At 37.4% G+C, this 27255-nt stretch overlaps 1 protein-coding gene across 4 annotated transcripts in view; it reads left to right on the forward strand.

Annotated features, from left to right (window-relative positions):
- The window catches only part of kif13bb (kinesin family member 13Bb), a 54866-nt gene that overhangs the window by 13952 nt on the left and 13659 nt on the right, over positions 1-27255 (forward strand). For all 4 annotated transcript variants that reach the window (XM_051654308.1, XM_051654309.1, XM_051654311.1 and 1 more), the window contains 19 exons: positions 884-995; positions 2239-2451; positions 2961-3071; positions 5478-5612; positions 7035-7165; positions 7552-7638; positions 7758-7936; positions 12931-13171; positions 14760-14922; positions 15075-15221; positions 16398-16547; positions 16698-16823; positions 20397-20564; positions 20665-20822; positions 21055-21187; positions 21356-21502; positions 21613-21642; positions 23810-23909; positions 25284-25410. In XM_051654308.1, coding sequence (XP_051510268.1) covers positions 884-995; positions 2239-2451; positions 2961-3071; positions 5478-5612; positions 7035-7165; positions 7552-7638; positions 7758-7936; positions 12931-13171; positions 14760-14922; positions 15075-15221; positions 16398-16547; positions 16698-16823; positions 20397-20564; positions 20665-20822; positions 21055-21187; positions 21356-21502; positions 21613-21642; positions 23810-23909; positions 25284-25410 — 2658 coding nt within the window. The remainder of the gene's footprint in view (positions 1-883; positions 996-2238; positions 2452-2960; positions 3072-5477; positions 5613-7034; positions 7166-7551; positions 7639-7757; positions 7937-12930; positions 13172-14759; positions 14923-15074; positions 15222-16397; positions 16548-16697; positions 16824-20396; positions 20565-20664; positions 20823-21054; positions 21188-21355; positions 21503-21612; positions 21643-23809; positions 23910-25283; positions 25411-27255) is intronic.

Here is a 27255-nt window from a genome sequence, read left to right on the forward strand (position 1 = left end):
AATGCAAAGAATGATGCGACTATATGGAAATGTGCCCCGTCAACCCATACATTGTGTCTCCAACTTCATATCTTATGAATAATAATCAGCCTTATTCCTTACATTATAGGCTATAAAAAGCTGGTAAATATTTCAATACAGAGCACTGTAACGGAATCAAGTGTCTGTCATTTCAAAATAAGAGTTCCATGTGTGTTGTGGGCTTGTTTAGAGTTAAAAGTCCAACATTCTGCACCAATGCTTTTTATTATTGGATATTTTGGTTGAACAATAAACTGCAACTGGGATTTATTTGTTTATTTTTTAAAATTCTTGTAACCTCTGTGTCTATGCCCGTCATAGTAAGAAAAGACTAAGAATATATATTTTTTTCATTCAATAAATTGATTTTTAAAACTTTCAGCTGATTAATCAGTGATCGGCCTTTTCCACCACCTTAGTCATTGGTAAAATTCACTATCGCTCGACCTCTAATATAAACTAGCTATACTAAAACTACTTTTTAAAACTATTTTAAACTGCATTTTTCAAGCTCTTTAGGAAGGATATAATTATCATGCATGCAGTTTTTATCCTCAGATTAATTGAGAATGGAATATTTGTAATTCGTGTTTAAATTAATTTTGAACTTACTAGCTATGATTAAATTGTAATATACAAATATTATTATTATGTCGGCTATATGCCACCCTGCTCTCTTGCTGTCAGCATCTGCATTGGATAGTAAAAAAATATATTGATGAACAGCTAATTTTAATCCCTCTATAAAACCACAAGGGTAGATTCCTGTAATGTTTGTTTCAGGTTTTACACACATCAGTGGTTCTGATGATTGTGTGTGTGTGTGTGTGTGTGTGTGTGTGTGTGTGTGTGTGTGTGTCAGGTCTCTCACCACTCTTGGGTTGGTGATCTCAGCATTGGCGGACCAGGGTGCTGGAAAAAATAAGAGTAAATTTGTTCCCTACAGAGACTCGGTGCTGACATGGTTACTGAAGGTGATGAGAAACTTCATATTGTAAAACTGAAAGATACAGCCCTGTGTGCTGATTGGGCAATTAAGCCAGTAATTATACAAATAATAACTATATTAAGTATTTATTTGTATTATTAACATTACAAATATTCATCCCTCCTTTTCTTTAAAAAAAGCAAAAATCGGGGTAACAGTGAGGCACTTACAATGGAAGTGAATGGGGCCAATTTTTAAACGTTAAAATATTCTCTGTTTCAAACATATAGCCACAAGATGTATAATAAACATAATTTGTGTGTGATAAAATCACCCTACCTTTTATCACTTACCTTTTATGTGTAAATTTATTGCCACTTTTAGAGCTTCGTTGCCTTGACGATGTAATCTCAACAAACCTTAAAATGACTGTAAAAATTATGATTTTAACAACTTTACAGCTCAAATAATACATGAGTTTTAACAGAAGAATCAATGTGAGTGCTTTTATAAAATTATAATCTTCACATTTCTGCCTTTAAACCCTCCAAAAATTGGCCCCATTCACTTCCATTGTAAGTGCCTCACTGTGAACTCTATTTTTTCTTTTCTTTTTTTTTAAAGAAAAGGAGGTATAAGTCAAAATACGTTTTTGTGTTAATCAACATTATGCCGCAAATGCTGTCGATTTAGCTTAACTTTGATCTGCTTTAAGTTACTCCTCTCTCTTTCTGTCTATCTGACATTTGTTGTTTTTTTGTTGTTGTTTTTTTTCTCCCCAATATGGAATGCCCAATTCCCAATGCGCGCTAAGTCCTCATGGTGGCATAGTGACTCGCCTCAATCCAGGTGACGGAGGACGAATCTCAGTTGCTTCCGCATCTGAGACCGTCAATCCGCGCATCTTATCACGTGGCTTGTTGAGCGCATTACCGCGGAGACGTAGCACATGTGGAGGCTTCACGCTATTCTCCGCGGCATCCACGCAGAACTCACCATGCTCCCCACCGAGAGCGAGAACCACATTATAGCGACCACGAGGAGGTTAACCCATGCAACTGGGCCAATTTGGTTGCTTAGGAGACTTGGCTGGAGTCACTCAGCACGCCCTGGATTCGAACTCGCGACTCCAGGGGTGGTAGTCAGCGTCAATACTCGCTGAGCTACGCAGGCCCCCCTCTTGACAGTTTTTTTTTTTTTGACAATCTATGCGACGGTCTGTCTTACTGTTTACAGTATGTTGATTTAATTGATATGCTTTTATGCAATTTCCTCTTTTTGAATGTCAGGACAGTTTAGGAGGAAACAGTCGCACAGCTATGGTTGCTACGGTGAGTCCGGCTGCCGACAACTATGACGAGACTCTCTCCACACTACGATACGCTGACCGGGCCAAAAGTATTGTTAATCACGCTGTGGTCAATGAAGATCCGAACGCCAGAATCATCCGAGAGCTCCGAGAAGAAGTGGAGAAACTGCGCAGCCAACTGACAGAGGCTGAGGTACTGCATACTACAGTAGACAATAGTCTCAGAGAGTCAGACTTTTGACTTTTGTCAGTTCATTATGGCAAAGAATTTCCCACTTAGACATGAAGAAACCGTCTGACTGACATCTAAAGCAACCAACCATAGTTCCTTTTGTTTTTATGTGACGTTTAGTGGCAGGTAACCTGAAACTTATGATAGCACGATAATAGACAGATAGGGAAAACTCATTCCAATAAAGGCGTAGTGGTCTCTGCAAACGGTTGGAGAATTTCTGTCAAAAAGTCATGAATACAGATTCTTTCACAGACATCAGCTCGATATATATGCCAATTTGCTTACTGGTTAAGTGAACTCCTAAATTTCTTTTCCAGGTTTAATAAATGAATAAAAGAAACTGTTTTTCAGTGTGGGTTCAGACTTTTGGACCCCATCTGCAGTTTAGTCTGCTGGATGTGACCTGAAGTTTGGCCTCTAGCAAATGTTTAACAGTGTGTCTTTGTGTTTTTGTGTGCGCAATAAAGTCAATGAAAGCCCCAGAGCTGAAAGAGAGACTGGAGGAGTCAGAGAAGTTGATCCAGGAGATGACAGTCACCTGGGAGGAGAAACTCAGGAAAACAGAGGAGGTTGCACAGGTATTTCAGGACTAACTGACCCAAAAAAGGATAATTCTGTCATCATTTACTCACCCTTATGTCATTCCAAACCTGTATGACTTACTGTCTTTTGTGAAACATAACATGAGATGTTTTGAAGAATATTCATGCTGCTCTTTTCCACATAGTGAAAACATACGGCGACTACAAGCTATCAAGTTTCAAAATAGCACCGTAAAAATACCTTGAAAGTAGTCTATAAGATATGTACTATATTTCAAATCTTCTTTACACCGGTTTTAGTCAAACAAATCATTGTGTCCACACTAGAGGTCGACCGATAGTGTACTTAGCTGATATGATAACTAAGGAGGTGGAAAAGACTTATAACCGATTAATCGGCCGATAGATATTAAAATCGATTTCTAGAATGTTAAAAGAAAATTTGTAATCTTTCCTTACTATGATGGGCACAGACGTAGAGGCTACAAGGCCAAAGGAATAAATTCCAGATTCAGTTAACTGTGCAACAAAAATCCCAATAATAACCATAAAAAAATGAAGGTTTGGTGCATAAAGCAGGACTTTAACTTAAACAAGAAATACACTTTCTTATTTTTAGGACTCTTATTTTGAAATGAAAGAGAGTTGGCTTTGTTAAAATGCTCTATATTTAAGTATTTACCAAATGAGGCTTTCTAAAGACTATATATTCACCAGATGAGGTTTTGTTTTATAATTATTCACAAGGTGTGAAGTTGGAGACACGTTGTGCTGACGGGGCACGTTTACATATAGTCGCAATTTTCTTTGCATGATGTCGCTTTAATTTAGAACATTTGATTTATGTTATATAATGAAATGTGCATTGAAGTGAGGATAAAAGTATTGTCAATGATGATACAGCAATATCTACTCGAGGTGTCAGTGATTGTTTTTATTTCACCGCTAGACGCCGCCGTTCTAACTGTAGAATCTTACAGAGGAATAATAAAAAAAAATGATCTGCAACTATTAGCACAGAATTTTGACAATAACCGATAGTCCCAAAAAGCATCTAACGGCACAGATTAATCGGAAAAACTGATATATCAATTTTCCTCTAGTCCAGACAGGATGATTTTTGTGACTGTAGTAGTACAGTGGTGGCCAAAAATATTGGCACCCTTGGTAAATATGAGCAAAGATTTTGTGGTCAGTAAACCATTTTTGTGTTGATTTTGATGTTTATTTTGGATCATTGTCCTGCTGTAAGCATTCTGGCAGAGGCAGCCAGGTTTTGATTTTTTATCTGTTGGTATTTGATAGAGTCCATGATGCCATGTATCCAAACAAGATGTCCAGTACCTCTGGCAGAAGAGCAGCCCCACAACATTAAAGATCCAGCACCATATTTAACCGTGGGCATTGGTGTGCGCCAAACCCATCTCTGGTGTTTGCTGCCAAAAAGCTCTTTTTTTGTTATTTTGTTTCATCTGACCATAGAATCCGGTCCTGTTTGAAGTTCCAGTAGTGTCTGGCAAACTGAAGACGCTTGAGTTTGTTGTTGGATGAGAGCAGAGGCTTTTTTTCTTGAAACCCTCCCAAACAACTTGTGGTGATGTAGGGGATGTCTGATTGTAGTTTAGGAGACTTTCTGACCTCAAGACCCAACTAATTTCTGCAATTCTCCAGTTGTGATCTTTGGAGATTCTTTGGCCACTTGAACCATCCTCTTCACCATGCGTGGGGACAATATAGACACACATCCTCTTTCAGGCCGATTCTTAAGTTCTCCAGTTGATTGGAACTTGTTAATTATTGCCCTGATGGTGGAAATGGGTATTTTCAATGCTTTGGCTATTTTCTTTTAGCCACTTCCCTTTTTGTGAAGCTCAAAATCCTTTTTCCGCACATCAGAACTAGATTCTTTAGTCTAACCCACTGTGATGATTTAGGGAATTTGGCCTGTTTGTTACCTCATATATAGACCCCTGTGAAACAGGAAGTCATGGCTGAACAATTTCATGTGCTTAGTCACCCAGGTGTACTAAAACATGTAAAATATGAATGGGAATATACTTCAGATATATTTTACTAGAAGAATTTCTAGTGGTGCCAATAATTGTGGCCAACATGATTTGGAGAAAAATATTTATTTAATAATGAAATATTTCCCCTGTTTCAATTGTTTTCCTTCAATTAAAGTTTAGAATTTTGTGAATTTTTTGAATGAAAGATCAAAAGGATAAACAATGCAGATTTTTTTTTCACAGTCTTGTTTGCTCATATTTACCAAGGGTGCCAATATTTTTGGCCACCACTGTATACTTTACAGTAATGAGAATTACAAATATTGTTGGTGCAAAAAACAGGCTTCACTTTCTACATTTATTCATTTAGCAGACGCTTTTATCCAAATGGACTTGCGTTTTCTCTCTGATGTGAGTGTGTTTGGATCTTCAGGAGCGACAGAAGCAGTTGGAAAGTTTGGGAATTTCTCTCCAGTCATCTGGGATAAGAGTCATCGACGATAAATGCTTCCTGGTCAATCTGAACGCAGATCCCGCCCTCAATGAGCTGCTTGTGTATTATTTAAAGGTACAGGAGCAAATTACTGAAAATATTTTAAAGGGATAGTTCACCCCAAAATTCTCTCATCATTTACTCAACCTCATGCCATCTCAGATGTTTATGACTTTCTTTCTTCAGCAGAACACAAACAAATATTTTTAAAAGAATATCTCCGCTCTGTAGGTCCACAGTGCAAGTGAATGGTGAACAGACCTTTGTAGCTCTGAAAATCACATATAAGATACATAGAAGTAATCCATTAGACTCCAGTGGTTTAATTCATATCTTCAGAAGCAATGTGATACTGTAGGTGTGGGTGAGAAACAGATCAGTATTTAAGTCCTTCTTTACTCTAGATCTCCACTTTCACTTTTACATCTGAAAGTCACATGTGGTGCCTGTTTAGTTTCACTTTCACATCTGAGAGTGAAAGTTAAAGTGGAAAATTTGTGTAGAAAATGTTAATAAAACGTTATCATTGCATATTGTTTTCTTTTCTATGAAGGAACTAAATGCATTTTGACAGGAAACGTGTATATAAAGTCAAATGCCAGCACTTTCAAAATCTGCAATTAATCACGATTAATTATGTAAAATCATGCGATTAATCGAGATTAAATATTTGAATTGACTGACAGCACTAGATTTGATGTTTAAAATATAATTCTAATTTTATTTATTTATTTATTTTTAGGTAGTTTGAATATGTAAAGCCTTAAAGGAAACCGTATATCTCTTTTTTTACTGTATGATTCCAAGTGAAATATAAATAAATGACGACTTGTATGACAATTAATAGACATAATTGTGAAAGTGCTGAAATACATGATTAATCATCATAATCATTAAAAATGAAACCTTAGCCAAATGTCATAATCGTGTCAGCCCTACTCACAAGTGATATGTACCTTGATTTCTCTTTGTTTTTTTTTTTTCAAATATCACCTGTCTCATATTTCAACTTAAGCATGCTCTTTGCTGAAACTTTTGTCGACTTAACAAGTACAATAAAATTTTGAACAAAATAAATAAAAATCTTTATTAGGGACAAAATTGTTGGGACGGTCGTAATATTGGAAAATGTATAGAAATAATTTCCACACAATAAATATTGAAATGGTTTATGTCACTCTTTGTTTAGATTATCATCGTTTTAAACATGTAATAATTTGTATTTTTGTAATGGATTTTCATTGTTTAATATTGCAACATATGTAATAGTAAAACAGTAAAGTATATACATTTGAAAACTACCAAAAATAAATGAAAGTCCTGGTCAGATGTTTCAAAGTTTTAATGTGAGCTTCATATAACAAAAATAAAAAAAAGTTGAAACCTCTAAGACATGAAATTGCCCAAAGTTGAAGAAAAACACAATAAACACTCATTTGGTATGAGTGAAGTGTGTGTTGTATTTCCAGTTACGTTTGTGTGTGTTTTGTGACACAGGAACACACTCGTGTGGGTTCAGCGGACTCTCAGGACATTCAGTTGTGTGGTTTGGCAATTCAACCAGAGCATTGCATCATAGACATCAAACAAGAGACAGGAGTGACTCTCACACCAAAGAGAAACGCCCGGTAATCATAAACACACACACACACACACACACGCACATGGAATATAATACGTAAAGCGTTGATGCGTGTCTTCTAAAATCATGAATGGAGTCATTAAAAATATTTACTGTACAGTAATGGTCGACAATTTTAATAATGTCATTTTTTGGTAGCACATACCTGTATAACACACGTGTAACACACATAACTGTTTGAAAACAGAAAATGTGCATTATCCAAAGCTGTTGAACGAGTTTTGGTAATGTCACATCCATCCATCAGGTGTCATAGCAAAACAGCCAAATAACTTAATTGGTCTTACAGTTATATGTCTGTACATCACTACTAACAGTAGTATAGAAGGATTTGTATGTGGTTTATATTCAGCCCTATCTGTTTGTTTGCAGTACGTGTGTGAACGGATCTGTTGTCATCGCTCCTGTCCAGCTGCATCATGGTGATCGAATTCTGTGGGGAAACAACCACTTCTTCAGGTCAGTCAGATGCATTCAGTCAGGTCATACATGGATCTATCAAAGACATCAGCGGGAAAATGCTACAAAAGTGTAAACAAAAAAAAAAAAGACTGTTTTGTTCTGTTTGTGTTTCTCAGGATAAACATCTCTAACGTGTATCGTGTTGGTGTTGAGGATGAGGAGGGTGGTGTGATGAAGGCTGGGCTGAACCCTGAGCATCTGGATGTGGGCCGTCTCAGTCACGGCTCCAGTGAAGCCAGTTTCAGTTTTGAATCCGCTCAGACGGAGGTGATGATGAAAGCGTTGGGAAACAACGGTGAGAGAGACACATCACACAACGCACATCAGGGCTGTAGGGCTGGGAGAGATGACCAAAATCCTATATCACGATAAGAGTCATTTTATATCAGGATAACGATATATATATCATGATATAGTTACAGTTTTCTGAAAAATCAATACAATTTTATTCATATTAAGCCATGTTGTGTGTAATTGAGTAATCCAGTCAGTGAATTAAATACTTTATAAATGAAAACTTCATCTTATATAATTTTCCATAAATAAAACACTTAATTAGGCTCTTTGTGTTTTTAATAATCTCTTATGTATCTTTTTTTATCATTTCCATGGAAAGCACTTCTGAATTTCCACTGTGTATGAAATGTGTTATACAAATAAACGTGCCTTGCCTTTCCTTAACTGTAATTGAACCAACGAATTGAACCAATTGCTATGCAAAAGAATTCCCTTTTTCAAAGCACTCGAAACATCAAAACATTGATGCACTTTGAAAACATCTGTGGTCACAGGCATTCAAATGAGTTTTTCCTGATGCATGAAAAAAAAAGCAAATTTCTAATAATCTGTAGGAACCCTACAAAGACAGGCGCATGCGTGAGAACTGTTTGAATGAGAGACGCCTGTCCTTCAGTATCCAAGAGGAGTATCTTGGAAAATGCAAATATGTGTTATATTTTAGGCATTTCAGTTGTCACAGTCCAGTTTGCCTCCTGTTGCTTACAATCGAAAATGAATTGGGAACTCTCTGTAACTGCGTGCCATGTAAAATCCCGAGTCAAACCCACGAATCTGAGCATGTGCATTGCGCATCTTAATATCAGCTGTGCGCGACTTTACACCATGTGATATGTGAATTCCTGTGATTCCTGTGTAACTATGTTGATAATCTTACCATTCATCACACATAGAAATTGTGATTTTATTGACAATACACACTTGCTGTACATGTTACAGATGCGCCCAAAAGCAGCAGCTCTCTTGCGCTGTGGGCATTGAGTGGATTTCTTCCATGCCATTGGATACGTATGTAGAGTGGAGAGAGACCGAAGGAGAGTAGTTTGGTTAGAAATAGGTTAATGATGTGTTGATCTGGCAGTGATAATCCCAAATGAATAGCCGTGCATCTCTCTCTTTCTTTCTCCTCCCTTTTTCCACCCTCCCTGAGCTGCTTTGTTTGGCTATTTATACACGCCCAGTCCTGAATAAATCAAGCTCCAGTTGCCAACATCCGCATGTTTGCATTAACTGATACTGGATCATTTCACGCGAGCGCGCTGCTTTTTGTCAAAGTTGCAGTTTTTGTTCAGATTGTCTGCTAAGATTTTCAGCAGAGTCCTGGACATTTTGGAAAATAGTCTGTACAGGTCTGATCACTCTAAGTCCACAGTGTTACAGAGATATAAAATTACTTAAACCATGATAAAAGATTTTGGTCATTTTGCCCACCTGTAAGTTTTAAAATGTCTCAATGCACGCCCACACCCACCTGTGGCTATATTTCAAGTATTACATTTTTTTCAACCGACAAGATGTCACTGTGGCCTCCAATTTGTACTACTTTAAGCAGAGAACAGCTCTTTATTTTTAACATTTCATATCTATTAGAATTAATTGTGTAACATGACTGACACTGAATCTCTTGATTTCATTTGTTAATAATATTATATTTAATAAAATAAAAATATGAAATAAAAGCTATATATAAAGAATTGTAAATTTTATACCATGTATATGCTTTAATAATAATAATAAAAATGTATTATTTAATTTGAAAAGAAATGATCTCGTATATCTCCATAAATATTTTTATTAGTTAATTTATTTTGTTATTATTATTATTTTTATTTGCTTTATATATGACTTACAACCAGTGTTTGGAGAGGAAGAAAAAAGTGCTGGTACTCTCCTTGTTTTAAACTCGATATTTGTGTAAATAAATGATACTCCGAGACTTTGCTTTTGTTCAAAACATACGTTTAATTCAAAATCAACAAATCAATTTGGGGGTTTATACTGTACGGCAGGGCTCTTCAGGGGCCAAATTATTCAGACGGGGGCCAGACTTTTTTCCGTAACTATCTAACCCAACACTTTCATTGTAACTAATATGTTAACATGAAAAACAAAACACTGTTTATAATACGTGTTTATTTTCATTAAAAAAGTCAGGGTGTTTTCATTAACATTTTTTAAGGTCTGGCTGAAGAACAAACATGACCTCACACCCTCAACGAACAAATAGGTTTAGATGAACTTTACTTAATAAAAGCATACAATGTAGGGTTATTATTTATGAAAACTGAGGAAGAGCATTAAGATCCGCTAAAGTCTGTATCTTTGACAATATCAACCTACATAAGAAAACAATGGCAATCTAATATAAAACTTTTATATTCAATTTTATAGCAGAATTTTCAGCAAATTATCTTTAGTTGAAAAAGGTCACTTCTGTAACAGTTGTGACGTATTTTTTTTTAAGTCTGTAGTTTTGGGGGCCTGGGTAGCTCAGCGAGTACTGACACTGACTACCACCCCTGGAGTCGCGAGTTTGAATCCAGGGCGTGCTGAGTGACTCAAGCCAGGTCTCCTAAGCAACCAAATTGGCCCGGTTGCTAGGGAGGGTAGAGTCACATGGGGTAACCTCCTCGTGGTCGCTATAATTTGGTTCTCGCTCTCGGTGGGGCACGTGGTGAGTTGTGCGTGAATGCTGCGGAGAATAGCGTCAAGCCTACACATGCGCTATATCCCTGCGGTAACGTGTTCAACAAGCCACGTGATAAGATCCACAGATTGACGGTCTCCGACGCGGAGGCAACTGAGATTGAGGCGAGTCACTACGCCACCACGAGGACTTAGAGCACATTGGGAATTGGGCATGCCAAACTGGGGAGAAAAGGGGAGAAAAAAGTCTGTAGTTTTCACTGCACCCAGCAGCTATGTAATTTTAAGAAATACATTTGATCAAATACAGTGCATCCAGAAAGTATTCACAGCGCTTCACTTTTTCCACATTTTGTTATGTTACAGCCTTATTCTGAAATGGATTAAATTCATTATTTTCCTCAAAATTCTACAAACAGTACCCCATAATGACAACGTGAAAGAAGTTTGTTTGAAATCTTTGCAAATTTATTAAAAATAAAAAATGAAAAAAATCACATGTACATAAGTATTCACAGCCTTTGCCATGACACAAAATTGAGCTCAGGTGCATCCTGTTTCCACTGATCATCCTTGAGATGTTTCTACAACTTGATTGGAGTCCACCTGTGGTAAATTCAGTTGATTGGACATGATTTGGAAAGGCACACACCTGTCTATATAAGGTCCCACAGTTAACAGTGCATGTCAGAGCACAAACCAAGCCATGAAGTCCAAGGAATTGTCTGTAGACCTCCGAGACAGGATTGTATCGAGGCACAGATCTGGGGAAGGGTACAGAAACATTTCTGCAGCATTGAAGGTCCCAATGAGCACAGTGGCCTCCATCATCCGTAAATGGAAGAAGTTTGGAACCACCAGGACTCTTCCTAGAGCTGGCCGCCCGGCCAAACCGAGCGATTGGGGGAGAAGGGCCTTAGTCAGGGAGGTGACCAAGAACCTGATGGTCACTCTGACAGAGCTCCAGCGTTTCTCTGTGGAGAAAGGAGAACCTTCCAGAAGAACAACCATCTCTGCAGCACTCCACCAATCCGGCCTGTATGGTAGAGTGGCCAGACGGAAGCCACTCCTCAGTAAAAGGCACATGACAGCCCGCCTGTAGTTTGTCAAAAGGCACCTGAAGGACTCTCAGACCATGAGAAACAAAATTCTCTGGTCTGATGAAACAAAGATTGAACTCTTTGGCCTGAATGGCAAGCGTCACGTCTGGAGGAAACCAGGCACCGCTCATCACCTGGCCAATACCATCTCTACACTGAAGCATGGTGGTGGCAGCATCATGCTGTGGGGATGTTTTTCAGCGGCAGGAACTGGGAGACTAGTCAGGATCGAGGGAAAGATGAATGCAGCAATGTACAGAGACATCCTTGATGAAAACCTGCTCCAGAGCGCTCTGGACCTCAGACTGGGGCGAAGGTTCATCTTCCAACAGGACAACGACCCTAAGCACACAGCCAAGATAACAAAGGAGTGGCTACAGGACAACTCTGTGAATGTCCTTGAGTGGCCCAGCCAGAGCCCAGACTTGAACCCGATTGAACATCTCTGGAGAGATCTGAAAATGGCTGTGCACTGACGCTCCCCATCCAACCTGATGGAGCTTGAGAGGTCCTGCAAAGAAGAATGGGAGAAACTGCCCAAAAATAGGTGTGCCAAGCTTGTAGCATCATACTCAAAAAGACTTGAGGCCAAAGGTGCTTCAACAAAGTATTGAGCAAAGGCTGTGAATACTTATGTACATGTGATTTTTTTCATTTTTTATTTTTAATAAATTTGCAAAGATTTCAATCAAACTTCTTTCATGTTATCATTACGGGGTATTGTTTGTAGAATTTTGAGGAAAATAATGAATTTAATCCATTTTGGAATAAGGCTGTAACATAACAAAATGTGGAAAAAGTGAAGCGCTGTGAATACTTTCTGGATGCACTGTAAGTTGTGATAATATGTGCTTACCTAAAAGTTGCTGGTTCTTGTTTTTAAGATCAGATAACTTCTGACGACCGTTGATGCTGTTGCACACGCTGCTGAGTGTTGTTGTTAAACTCACCTCTGAGTTTTGCGCAGAGCGCTCGGATGTTAAGACTGTGACACGATTTTATAGAAATCAGTTGGAGGGTTAGATAAAAGTGATGGGAGGGCTGCGTAGAATCGCCCACTGACTTGCATTAAAAAAAGAAATGACATCTTACCGGGAGACTCTGAGAAGTGGCGGTACATAAGACTAGAATTAGACTAAAATGTAGACTAAATTATAGAAGTTCCGGTATTGTGTACCCGCCCACTTCAAGCACTGCTTAAGTTTCAACAACTGTTTGAAACGTTCTCTGTCTCTCTGTCTGTCAGACCCCATGCAGTCAGTGCTTCATTCTCTCGAGCGCAGGCATGAGGAAGAGAAGCGTTCGGCTTTGGAGCGTCAGCGCTTGATGTACGAGCAGGAGCTGCAGCAGCTGCGCAAACGTCTGTCGTCAGAGCTGCAGACGAAGGGCTCTCATCCACAGCACCACCGTAGCAGCGAGCAGCTCAACCTGAGCTTAGTGAACGCCTCTCTCACACAGAGCCGACTGCGGCAGTGGAGCGAGGAGAGGTGAGAGCTGACACATACACTCAAACCCACTCATTCACAAAACACTGTCAAACAGGCAACTGTCATGAGGATCATAGTAAAAGAATGTTGACACAGATGCTGCTTCCGAAACCGTGTACTGTCACAGTATGTACTGTATTTGATGAAGGACACACTTATCTGTCGCCAAAACAATACTAAGTTCTTTTAGGTGTGCATGCGAGGTATGAATAGATTTCAGACATACTTTATCCGGAGACGTGGGTATTGACCCGTGACCCGCATATACACACACCATTTAAGCACAAGGAACAGTTATCTTGGTATATGCAGCACTTACAGTTGAGAAGAGCCGTCTGACTCGCGGTTCACCGCTATTCTTTTAAATCCAGCGTTTTGAACTTGATGTCGCCTCATCTCCTGAGGTATTATGTGTCCGGTCGATCCGCATTGAAGTAGTAGGTCATCTGGGTATTACTCGCTTACTGCTTCTTGAATACTGTGGATTCGGACATACTACTCCATTGATATACTGTTTTTGGCATCCTGTATAGTAGAGAAGTATGGATATTCAGACGCAGCGATAGTGTCGATGAGTTTGTGTGTGTGTGTGTGTGTGTGTTTTTTGGTTTTTGTGTTTTGTTTGATTTTATGTTTTGTTTGGTGCATTTTTGTTTTGTTCTGTATTTTTATTCTGTGTTTTTATTTATTTTTTGTTGTGCTTTGTTTTGTTTGGTGTTATTTATGTTTAGTTTAGTATTATAATTGTTTTTTCATTTGGGTTTGTTTTTATTTTCTGGCTTTGCTTGTTTTTTGTGGGGGGGAGGGGTATGTTTTGTTTAGTGCTTTTGGTTTTTGTTTTGTTTGGTGTTTTTTTTGGGGGGGGGGGTATGTTTTGTTTAGTGCTTTTTTGTTTGTTTTTTGTTTTGTTTGGTGTTTTTTATGTTTAGTTTAGTGTTATTTTATTTTTTTCATTTGGGTTTGTTTTTATTTTCTGGCTTTGCTTGTTTTTTTTGGGGGGGGGGTATGTTTTGTTTAGTGCTTTTTTGTTTGTTTTTTGTTTTGTTTGGTGTTTTTTATGTTTAGTTTAGTGTTATTTTATTTTTTTCATTTGGGTTTGTTTTTATTTTCTGGGTTTGCTTTTTTTTGGGGGGGGGGTATGTTGTTGGGGGAGGGGTTGTTTTGTGTTTTGTTTGTTTTTATGTTTTGTTTAGTGCTTTTTTTTTTTTTTTTTTGGTTTGTTTTTTGTTTGGTTTGTTCTTTTTTTATGTTATATATAACTTTATTTTATTTTTTTATGTTTTGTTTATTTTTTGTATTTGATTTGTTTTGCTTTGGTTAGAAAAAAAAAATCAAAAACTAATAAAATACAAGCTTTTGGGTGATATGAGCTTACATATGTGATGCAAGATTCTCTGATTAGATGAGAATGTTCCCCATAATTTAGGTTTTTGGTAAATTTACTAAGGTTTGTAAATGTGTGCCTAAACATGTGCTTTCATTATTGTGTGTTGAGTTACATTTTGAAGAAACATTATAACTGGAAAAAAGAGTGAAGGGGTGTGAGGTGACTGTATGTGCTTATTTATGCTGTGTTGTGTGGTCTCAGGGAGGCATTGATGAACCGGAGTCTCCGTAAACTTAGAGAGCAGATCGTCAGAGCAAATCTACTGGTGCAGGAAGCTGGATTCATCGCTGAGGAACTCAACAAGAAAACTGAATATAGAGTCACATTGCAGATACCTGCAGCCAACCTCAACGCCAACCGCAAGGTCAGGAGAGGAGTCTCCATGCTTGCCTTTCTCACTTTTATATTTCTGTTACTGCTGTTCTATATTATTTTCAAAGAACTGTGTGAGTTCCAGTTCTGTATTAAGAGATGGAAGTATTATTTCAATACAGAGTTCATATTTGTGTATTGCAGCGTGATACGGTTCTGAGTGAACCTGCGGTGGAGGTGAGGAGAAAGGGAAAAGGGAAGCAGATCTGGGCAATGGAGAAGATGGAGAACAGACTGGTGGACATGAGAGAACTGTATCAGGAGTGGAAAGACTATGACGAGGACAACCCTGTATGTCAAATCACTTTAGACATTAAATAAGTTATGCTTAAGCTTTAAAGAAATCATGCTAGAACTTGAAAGAAAACATCAAACAGCAATAAAACACGAGTGGTGGCTTTAAATGCTCTCATTTGGGTTTTTAACTAAACTTACTTCAGTACCTAATATAAGTATTTAAAAATGTTGTGGCTCATTTATAAGTGTTTTATATTGTGTAATAATGGACTAAATTAAGCCAATATATAGATGAAGTGAGCTTTTAAATGTAGGGCTCGGTATTAATACAGATATCCTGATTCGATTCCGATTCACAAGCTCTCAATTTGATTTGATTTCGATATCGATTCATTTGGGTATTTTTCAATTACAATGTCTCTTTTACTTACATATGAAAGAAATTCTCTCACAGATAATGTTGTTAATTACACAGAGGACCTTCTAACTAGGTACATTATGAAAATATTAATTTAACTCAGTATATTTAATTCGCTTTTCATCAATGTGTTCAAATTTTAGCTTTGTTTTTAAATGAATAAATCCATGTGTTCAATCAATAAATATAATATTATATTGCATATATTTAGTTACATGTTTAATTGCATAATTTGTACTATTTACAGGTATTTACATTGATTTGTTGAACATGTGCTAAAAACCGTTACTGTCACTTTAAGAAAACCGGCACTTATGTAAAGATCGTCTGTAAATGAGCGCATGTTAACGAGAGAGACTCGAACGGCTTTACATCATCTGTGCTTTGCGTGATTAGAATTAAATGGTTATTTTTTGGTGTTTTTGATCAACAACTTTATGTAAAGAACAGAAAGGGTGTTAAAAGAGACATTATTCAATGACAAATTGGTTTCGTGGATCTCGTCTTTGGACACAACACACAGTAAATGATCTCGCTGCTGAATACTTAACCACTACACTGAACACAATCACTGGTGAGTGAAATCTAAACATTTACCAGCCAGTGGCCAAATATATACATTTAGGCCACATAGCATGAAATTTGGTTGCAAATGCTTGTGATTTCCTCACATTGTAGTAGAGGTTAAAAGATCAATCTTGGGATTTAAGAATTGATATCGAGATCATTCAAATGAAGATCACAATGCATTGGAAAATTTATATTTTTACCCACCCCTAATTAAAAGTGTTACGGTATCTTCACTCTCTCAGGCCATGCGTTCATACTTCAAGCGTGCTGATCCATTCTTCGATGAGCAGGAGAATCACTGTCTTATAGGTGTGGCGAACATCTTCCTGTCCTGTCTGTTGTACGACGTCAAGCTGCAGTATGCAGTACCCATTATCAACCAGAAGGGGGAGGTGTGTACACAGAGCAGTTCACAAACAAAGTACCAAAACAACATTTTGGATGATTGTTATGAACTTATTTTATCTGTAGTAGGCGTTGTTTTATGTTTTCATTTTATGTCTGAAAAGTTGGTTTTTGTATGTGTGTTTCTTTTTTTGTAGGTCGCAGGTCGTCTACATGTTGAGGTTGAGCGTTCGAGTGGAGAACTAGATGATCACGAGACAGGAGACGGAGACTTTAAGACCTCTCCAGACAGTGAGACACAAGAACGCAAACTTACCTGCATGGTATGTTACAACAGGACATTTGTTTACCTGCTATAATCCTTGGCTTTGTGTTCTGGTAGGGTTATTAAAGCTTGTATCGGTTGTCATGCTTTAATGAATCAAACACTAGTCACGTGTACCGATCGCAATGTGTTTACAAGTTTAGTTTTTCCTGTGAAGTTACTCTGACATGTTGATAAATGTTTATGACTTCTGAGTATTTTATAACATTGCTGCAGTTTTGAGATTCCCGAAGTGTGTGCGTGCCACTGTTTTCTTATTTATTTTAAGCCACCTTTTCACTGACTACATTTACTAATGTGATTAAGGCAATTCTGCGATTAAACTGTTGCTCATGCTAATAATCAGAGTAATGATAATCGCAATTAGATATGTGGAGTACTCCTATTTTAATCGCTTTATACTGGCATGAAAATGCTTTAATCGCATTTCTTCCACTCTGATCAAAGTGCGTCTGCACCAGTGCTGCATATGGATGATGTTCCGCTCAAGCACAGGTTCGAAAACATCGCGAAACAGAAGAAGCTGCACTAACTTCTCAGCTTCACGTGAAAAGGCAGTTTCTTGCACCGTTTTACAGCAGTGGTGCTCCCCCGAAGCAGAATCTACAGCCCCACAGCAAAATAAAACATATTTTCCTGAGTTGTGAATGTCCGTTTGCAGTCTTAATTGAATGTTGGTGAGATAAAAAGACCGTATTCCGCCAAAAAAATTGCGAGTTTGTCCTCGAGTTTGTCACACACAATAACATCCAGTGCGTGTATTCTGATTCACAAACAAATGACTCCGATGAACCGATTCTCCTTAGTGAATCAAAACAGACAGAGCAACCAGTGTAATCCGATAAACAAATGACTCGTATGAACCGATTCTCCTTAGTGAATCAAAATGGACAGAGCAACCAGTGTAATCTGATAAACAATTGACTCGTATGAACCGATTCTCCTTAGTGAATCAAAATGGACAGAGCAACCAGTGTAATCTGATAAACAATTGACTCTTATGAACCGATTCTCCTTAGTGGATCAAAACAGACAGAGCAACCAGTGTAATCCGATAAACAATTGACTCTTATGAACCGATTCTCCTTAGTGGATCAAAACAGACAGAGCAACCAGTGTAATCCGATAAACAAATGACTCTTATGAACCGATTCTCCTTAGTGAATCGTTCAAAAAGACTCACAAACTGACTGACTAATTTTCGTATTTAAAGATACATATTTGCAACAATATGTTTTTTTTGTAATATTCATTTATAAAAAAGCATTAAAACAGAACATTTCTCAGTGAATAATCGGAGTATTGGCAAGTAGCATGTAAACAGGATTGAAGAGGTTTGCCCAAATCGTGTAAACATCTTAATCTAATTATTCCTTGTATTCGGATTATTGCAATAATCAGAGTATTGGTGTACATGTAAACATAGTCACTGTCGCCGACATTTGCATACGACTGGCGTGTTTCTCCCCCTAGTGGCAGTTGTGATGAATTGTCATTTTGCTTGCAGTGGATTTTGTTCATTGAAGGAGAAGCTACCAAAGTTTATCTCAGAATGGCATGAGTGTGATTTTGTTGAGCAGATGAATAAATTCAATACAATTCAGGATTAATATTCACTCAGTATTTATTATTAATAGTATCATTTATTATTATTATTACTGTTTTTATAGTTAATATTATGATAATTAACAGCCAAAACAACCCTAATTCTGCAAATATGAATCAGAATATGAATAATCATTTCTGACTTCTACATTATTAATTGTCCAAAATACAGAAGTAGCAGGAGTTAAACATTTTTTTTTAGGACAAAATCAATTTATATTTCTCACTTCACACTGATAGTTTTGCATGAATACATTACTTACAGTCAGGCGGTCGCATAAGGTCTAGTCGCATGAGTTAAATATTTTAACGCAGCCGAGGCTGAAATCGGAAATATTTTTGGAGCAATAAATTAGTGTGTGGACCCTTGCCATTTTATCCTTTTATCCTGTTTAAACAAATCTAAAAGCCACTATAGGTACAAGGTAGACCCCCATGAATGTTTGCTCATTTCAGGTATTTTATAATGTTCCGATTTCATAGCGCAGTAACGCACATTAATTTGTTTAGCCTGTAAACATCTCTCTATTATAACTTTACTTCCAAATAAACAATTGTTATATGCATATTATTTTCATCATCAATAAATGAGATTTCATCATTATTAGATCCTCATTTTGCGTTTTTATATGACAGTCTTATTGTGTGCAATGCATAGACCTTCTATTGTAGTACAGTTCACTTGCATTGTCCACGGAGCTGTTGATTGTAATATAAAAATGTAGTGGCTTGAACTCATATCAGCCATTTCACGAGTTTCACCTCTTGTATTGATATGTATAAATAGCACGTTAACTCATGACACCTGCTCTGCAGGTAAATATCTTGGAGTCCTCAAACCATGAGATTGATCCTCTAGAAGAGAAGTGCCGAATCACAACTTGCATAAAATGATCCTCCACAAGTAATTTGCAGTTTTATGCTTCAAACACTACATGGCCAAAAGTTACACACTGTAGCTTAATTAAATCTGTGAGTAAAAAAAACAAACAAACCAAAAAAAATGTCCAGTTACAGGGAATTGTTTAGATAAAGCTAGAAATATTCAGTTTGTCCTGTGATGTCAACATGAGGCGCTCATGAATGTGCTCCCAGCACTATATGTAGAATAAAGCAGCTTGATCTCTAAAACTGATAAGATTAAAGTCTTCAGCTCATGTGAGTACACGACATTTTAAACATAGTTTTTAAAGAAATCACACTAGAACTTTTAAAGAAATCATGCTAGAACTAGAAAATAAATGTGCTGGAACTAGAAAGAAATCACTCTAAAATTGTGAAGAAATCATGCTAGAACTACCAAAAAAATAAAAATATAAAAATAAAGCACTGGAACTATAAAACAAATTATGCAAAATCTAAAAAGAAATCACTAGAAAAAAATCATGCTAGAACTAGAGAGAAAGAAAGCTAAAATTTGAAAGAAATCACTCAAAAGAAATATTGCCAGAACTAGAAAGAAATCATGCCACAACTTAAATGAAATCGAATTAGAATGAAAAATAAATCAAGCTAAAATGTGAAAAAATCATGCTAGAACTAGAAAAAAATGTCTAGAACTAAAAAAAAAAAATCATGCCAAAACTTAAAAGAAATCAAGCTAAAAAATAAATAAGAAACGTGCTGGAACTAGAAAGAGTTCACGCTAGAATTCGACTGAAATCACACAAGAACATTTGCTTTCTCTGATACTGAATTCTATTTTTTGTTTGTTTATTTCCAGATCAAAGTGTGCTTGATCTTGAACTAGAAAATAAATGTCCTGGAACAAGAAAGAATTCACATTAGAATGTAAAAGAATCCAAGCTAGAACTTGAAAGAAATCACACTAGAACTTGAATGAATTCGAGCTAGAGCTAGAAAGATATCAAGCTAAAAAAAAAATGTGCTGGAACTAGAAAGAGTTCACGCTAGAACATCTGCTTTCTTCGATTCTGAATTCTATTCTCTGTTTGTTTATTTCCAGATCAAGGTGTTGCAGGCGACAGGACTACCTCAACACCTCTCAAACTTCGTGTTCTGCCAGTATCATTTCTGGGAGCAGCAGGAGCCAGTGTTCATTGCGCCGGAGATGGATGTGTCCACCTTCAGCAGCAAAGAGCCTCAGTGCCTCGTGATGTATGACAGCTGCAAGGTTGAAAAAAAGCTCACTTCATTTTCATTCTTCTCTGTGCCCTTATTAGTTTCTCCTTTCGTAAAAACTGTGCCAGTCACCTGTGTTTCCGTGTCTGTAGAAGTTGGAGGTGGCCGTAACAGAAGACTTCCTGGAGTATCTGATGGAGGGTGCTGTGGCTATCGAGGTTTACGGTCACAAACAGGCGAACCCGCGCAGAAATTTGGCTCTGTGGGATCTGGGAGTGATTCAAGCCAAGACACGCTCTCTCAGAGAGAGGTTCTGTATATTGAACTAAAGCTGCTCTTATGTATCATATCATACACACAAAATTAAAGTAGAAAGAAAGTCATACATGTTTTTGGTGAACGCTTTAATTAAATACTGTATAACCCCTGTAAACACAAAAAGTGTCACACATTTGTTCGATATCAATGCTGTTGCTTCCATTCATGGGCTCCAGACAAATCTTTCATTGTGAAGTATGTATTTGTTTAATGTCTGGCCTCAGGTGGAGTGAGGTGACCCGCAGACTGGAGCTCTGGGTGAAGATCCTGGAACTAAATGATGCAGGAGAGTTTGTGCCAGTAGAAGTTCAGCCAGCCAAAGACGTCCACACAGGAGGAATCTTTCAGCTGAAACAGGTGTGGATCATATTTATATTGTTAAGGTGTAATACTTCTCCATCTTGCCACATATTTTCATTAAAAAAAACAGACCTAAACCAGAAATAAATTTGTTTTTTTTTAGATGCAATGCTTGATATATTAAGGAATACTTTTACAGATGTGTTTGTGTGTGTGTGTGAACAGGGACAGTCCAGGCGTGTTCAGGTAGAGGTTCGTTCAGTGCAGGATTCTGGCACGATGCCTCTGATCACGGAGTCTGTGCTGAACATGTCCGTCGGCAACGTGGAAGTCCATCAGGCTCGATCTGGCAAATATGCAGAGACCCAGAGGGTAAAACATCATCTTTATCATCCTTGTGTATGTGTGTGTTGTAATAGTGAGTTCTGTTAGCAGACACACAGGTGTTCATTTAGTGCTGTTATCTGCTTGTTTTGTTAAAGGTTGGTGATAAAGACATGGACAGTTATCAGGTAAAGCTCTTTACATGCACCTCACGTCCCATCACATTTCTATTGGTTTGCCATTGTAGTTAAAGAATCAGGGGTCCCACGGGCATGGCAGAGAATTTTAAATTTGTGTTTACCGGGCCTGGGAACGTCATGGAAATGTCTACAAAGAATATATATATATGTATTAGTAGTTTTTGTATATAATTTATATACGTTTTTCTCTGCTCTAAAATATTTCATGATCTTGATATTGTTTATGTGTAGGGTAAAACATGCTTGCAAGCCATAGTGATGTTCGCTTTATCAGTGAATTGTTCAGATAAATTGTTTTCTTCAATTTATTATTCGAAACGGTTAACGAAAGGGTTCACAAATCGGTCTGATTCATTTGCAGATTGGTCTGGATAAAAATTATTTTTAAAACTCTGTATCCAGAAATCACAAATACATGGAAAGGTGATGGACATGTCATTGGTCAATTGAGAGGATTGTAAAATTGTGAACTTCTATGCTACAGTTCCCACACGCACAAAAAAAGCATTTTGTCATGGAACTTTTATTTTTAAGCCTTAGGTTTCTTTCTATGGAGGACATAAGCTGCCTACATAAAAAATAAATAAATAAATAAATAAATATATTTGCAAAGAAATGTACATACAGGTGCATCTCAAAAATTAGAATATCGTGGAAAAGTTTCCGTAATTTAATTCAAAAAGTGGAACTTTCATATATTCTAGATTAATTACACATGAAGTGAAATATTTCGAGCTTTTTTTGTTTTAATCTTGATGATTACGGCTTACAGATAATGGAAATTAAAAATCCAGTATCTCAAAATATTCGAATAAAGAATTTTGCACGAATTACAGTGGCGGTGTCGCATTCCTAGTGTCAAGCCACTCTTGAACCAGAGACAACGTCAGAAGCGTCTTACCTGGGCTAAGGAGAAAAAGAACTGGACCGTTGCTCAGTGGTCCAAAGTCCTCTTTTCAGATGAAAGTAAATTTGGCATTTCATTTGGAAATCAAGGTCCCAGAGTCTGGAGGAAGAGTGGAGAGGCACAGAATCCAAGTTGCTTGAAGTCCAGTGTGAAGTTTCCACGGTCAGTGATGATTTGAGGTGCCATGTCATCTGCTGGTGTTGGTCCACTGTGTTTTCTCAAGTCGAGAGTCAATGCAGCCGTCTACCAGGAGATTTTAGAGCACTTCATGCTTCTATCTGCTGACAAGCTTTATGGAGATGCTGATTTCCTTTTCCAGCAGGACTTGGCACCTGCCCACAGTGCTAAAACTACTAGTAACTGGTTTGCTGACCATGGTATTACTGTGCTTGATTGGCCAGCCAACTCACCTGACCTGAACCCCATAGAGAATCTATGGAGTATTGTCAAGAGGAAAATGAGAGACAACAGACCCAACAATACAGATGAGCTGAAAGTCGCTATCAAAGCAACCTGGGCTTCTGTAACACCTCAGCAGTGCCACAGGCTGATTGTCTCCATGCCACGCCGCACTGATGCAGTAATTCGTGCCCCGACCAAGTATGGGTGCATGAATTAACATACTTTTCAGAAGGTCAGCATTTCTGTATTATAACTTCTTTATTCTAATATTTTGAGATACTGGATTTTTGATTTCCATGAGCTGTAAGCCGTAATCATCAAGATTAAAACAAAAAAAGGCTTGAAATATTTCACTTTATGTGTAATGAATCTAGAATATATGAAAGTTCCACTTTTTTAATTAAATTATGGAAAGAAAATAACTTTTCCCTGAAACTCTAATGTTTTGAGATGCACCTGTAGAAATAAATACATTTTCAAATCTGACATAAATGAGTATTTATTTTATTAGAAATATTTTTTATAAATAAGTAAATGTATAAATGAATGTGTCAAAATAAATGTATAGTTAAATGTGGAAATAAATAAAATAATACTTAAGGAAATAAATACTCTTAATAATAGTAATACTCATGTAAGATTTGAAAATGTAGTTATTTATTTCTATGTACACATTTTCTTCTTTTATTTTTAAATTTTGGCAGCTTTGGTCACCCATATATTTCTGGTAATGATGTAGTTCTGTTTTATCTCGACACTGGTCGGCGCTCTTGTTTTTAGTCATTTAAATCACGTTTTACATATAGATTTATCTAGAGGAGATTTTCTGTATATTTCTAACCACAGGAAGTAGATTTAGAGAGACTGCGGGTGCAGTGGTTGGCAGCGTTAACGCAACGACAGGAATATCTGGACCAACGTCTGGAAAAGCTTGTCAGTAAACAAGGTAAAATACCACTAGTCTTTAAAGGGTTAGTTAAAAAAAAAAAAAATTCTCTCATCATTTACTCACCCTCATGCCATCCCAGATGTGTATGACCTTATTTCTTCACCAGAACACATTTGTAGAAAAATAGAAATGTATCTCAGCTCAGTAGGTCCTTAAAATTCAAGTGGATGGTGATCAGATCTTTGAAGCTCCAAAAATCACAGACAGTCAGCATACATGTCATTGATACAACTCCAGCGGTTAAATGAATCTCTTCTAAAGCGACATGATCACTTTTGGTACGAAAAATATCAATATTGAAGTACTTTTTAAATATAAAGCATCACTTCCGGTCAGGAGCAGTACGCACGTGTGACGTAATCGCATTGGCACGTGAGACGCGAGAACTGACGCACATGTGACACTCTGAAGAGCAGCGCTGTTTACAAGTGAGATGGAGGAACACTGTACGGAAGCTTTGTTGGTTTTAGTTTAGATCTGTATTTGTATCTGTTTGTTTACTCACAATGGTGCATTTGTGCTTATCCTGGATGACTCAACCGAGAGAAGAACGTGAGATTACGTCCAAAACATGCCAACGCAAATTTGTCACACGAGAGACCACATGAACTTGGTGCTCTCTACTGCTGCTGACCAGAAGCGATGGTTTATAGTTAAAAAGTACTTAAATATGGATCTTTTTCACATCAAAAGTTATCGTATCACTTTAGAAGACATTAATTTAACTGATGGAGTCATATGGATGACGTTTATGCTGACTGTCTGTGATTTTTGGAGCTTCAAAAGAGAAACCTCTATCCACTTGCATTTTAAGGACCTACTGAGCTAAGATATTTTTCAATTTTTCTTCAAATGTTTTCTGCTGAAGAAATAAAGTCATACACACCTGGGATGTCATGAGGGTGAGTAAATAATGAGAGAATTTTCATTTTTGGTTGAATTATCCCTTCAATTTTATAAGCACCATGGGTTGAGAAAAATCAAAATGTTTACCCTGCTTAAAAACAACCGCTTTAACCAGCCTAAGATGGTTTGCTGGTCTTGGCTGGTCTAAGCTGGCGTAGTTAATCTCCCAGCCTCGCAAAGCTCATGTTTAACTAGTCGGCCAGGTGGGAAAACTAGCTGAGATGTGCCCAAAACTTCTATAAAACCATCAAACCAGACCAGTTTGACCAGTGGAAATCAGCATGGTGGCCAGCCTGGACCAGCAACCACCCTTAGTTAAAGCCGTTGTTTTTTAGCAGGGTATGTGAAAAATTTTGTTTTTTTTTTTTTTAGTGAAATGTATTTCAGGAAAACTTGCTGGTCGAAACGAGAACAGTCTCTCTATCTGTCTCTTTGTGCCTGACTGCTGTTTTCTTTCGTGTGTAGATAAGTCAGAGGAGGATGTGGAGAGTGAGTCGCAGCTGTTGGAGTGTCGTCTGACGCTGACTGAGGAGAGAAATGCTGTACTGGTGCCCTCTGCTGGTAGCGGTATGCCAGGAGCCCCTGCTGAATGGTGAGAGAGAGAGTGTGTGTGTGTGTGCAGCTCTGTTTACACCTGGTATTAAGATGCGTTTTGGGTGGTCCAATCACAAGTGGACAGGTGAGACGCATCACAGTTTACACCTGGTAGTAATATGCGTCTCTTTTGACCACTTATGTTCGGATTTAGAAAGGAGGGTCTCTGATTTCATGACAAGATACATCAATCACTATATCAGTGTATTACTGCATGATAATAAAGCGCAGAAAAAGTTAAAAATCATGAATGTTTCTCAATTAATTTTGCATTTAATCTAAGCACCATTGTGATGTTTATAGCAGAATTCTCTGTTATGTTAGTGAGGAGTACCTGTATTACCTGAGTTTCAGATGTGTGTGCTTCTCATCTGTGTCCCTGTATGTTGATATCAGACGTACTGAAGAAGTTCCGTGAAGTTCTTGTACATACATACATTGATATTCTATTTTAATGCCGTACGTAAAAGGAAACTATGATTTGTCAGTGAATTGTTCTTCTGAGTCGGTTAAATTCAATGAATTATTCTAAACGATTAATGAAACGGTTCACAAATTGTTCTAAATTATTCATTTGTAAATCAGCCTGGATAAAAATTATTTTTAAAAGTCTGTATCGAGACTGGGCATGTCATTGGTCAATTGAGAGGAGTGCTACGCCACTGGTCCTACACAAAAAAAAGCATTTTGTCATGGCATTTTTATTTTTAAACTTTGGGTTTCTTTTTATGGGGACAAAAGCTGCTTAAATTAAAAATAAATGTATATATTTGCAAAGAAAATTTAAAAAATTAAAAAGTGTACATAAGATTATATCTGACGTAAATGAGTATTTATTCTTTTATTTATTAGAAATAAATATATTTATAAACAAGTGCAATAAATGTGGAAATAAATACAATAATGAATGAATATAGAAATAAATAAATGCAGTTAAATGCGGAAATAAATACAATAATACATAAGGAAATAAATGTATAAATACTCATGTCAGATTTGTTGTTATTATTATTATTATTATTATTATTATTATTATTTAAATTTAGGCAGCTTTAGCCCTCCATATATTTTAAATTCACACATAACTGGAAAATAATCTCTTGTTTTAGCGCAGTGCTTGATTGATAGGTGAGTTGGCGGTGCTTTGCTACTGTTCGAACACATTCAAAACAGATGAGTAAACACTGAGTTGGGAAGTTCATTCCACCAACGTGGTACAATGAAGCCGAAAGTCTGGGAAAGTATTTTGGTGCCTCTTTGTGTTGGTACAACAAGGCAACGTTCCTTAGCCGACCGCAGGCTTCTAGTGGGTGCGTAGCTCTGCAGAAATGATTTTAGGTATGCTGGAGAAGACCCAGTGACTGTTCTGTATGCCAGCGTGAGAGCTTGAATTTGATACGTGCATCAACCGGCAGCCAGTGGAGAGAGACAAGGAGTGGTGTAATATGCGCTCTCTTTGGTTCATTAAAGACCAGACGTGCTGCTGCATTCTGGATCATTTGCAGGGGTCTAATTGCGCATGCAGGGAGGCCTGCAATGAGAGCGTTACAGTAGTCCAGTCTAATTATGACAGGTGACTGAACAAGAAGTTGTGTGGCATGTTCAGAGAGGAAGCGTCTTATCTTCCTGATATTGTAGAGTGTAAATCTACATGATCTTGCAGTCTTTGAGATGTGGTCTGTGAAATGTAGTTTGTTATCAGTGGTTACCCCTAGACTTCTGACTGTTTTGGAAGGTGTTACTGTAGTTGCACCCAGCTGCACGGTAATGTTGTGTTCAACAGCAGGGTTGGCTGGAAAGACAAGGAGTTCGATCTTGGCTGGGTTAAGTTGCAGGTGGTGTT

Source organism: Myxocyprinus asiaticus, chromosome 25, assembly GCF_019703515.2.
Source record: "Myxocyprinus asiaticus isolate MX2 ecotype Aquarium Trade chromosome 25, UBuf_Myxa_2, whole genome shotgun sequence".
Classification (NCBI taxonomy): domain Eukaryota; kingdom Metazoa; phylum Chordata; class Actinopteri; order Cypriniformes; family Catostomidae; genus Myxocyprinus; species Myxocyprinus asiaticus.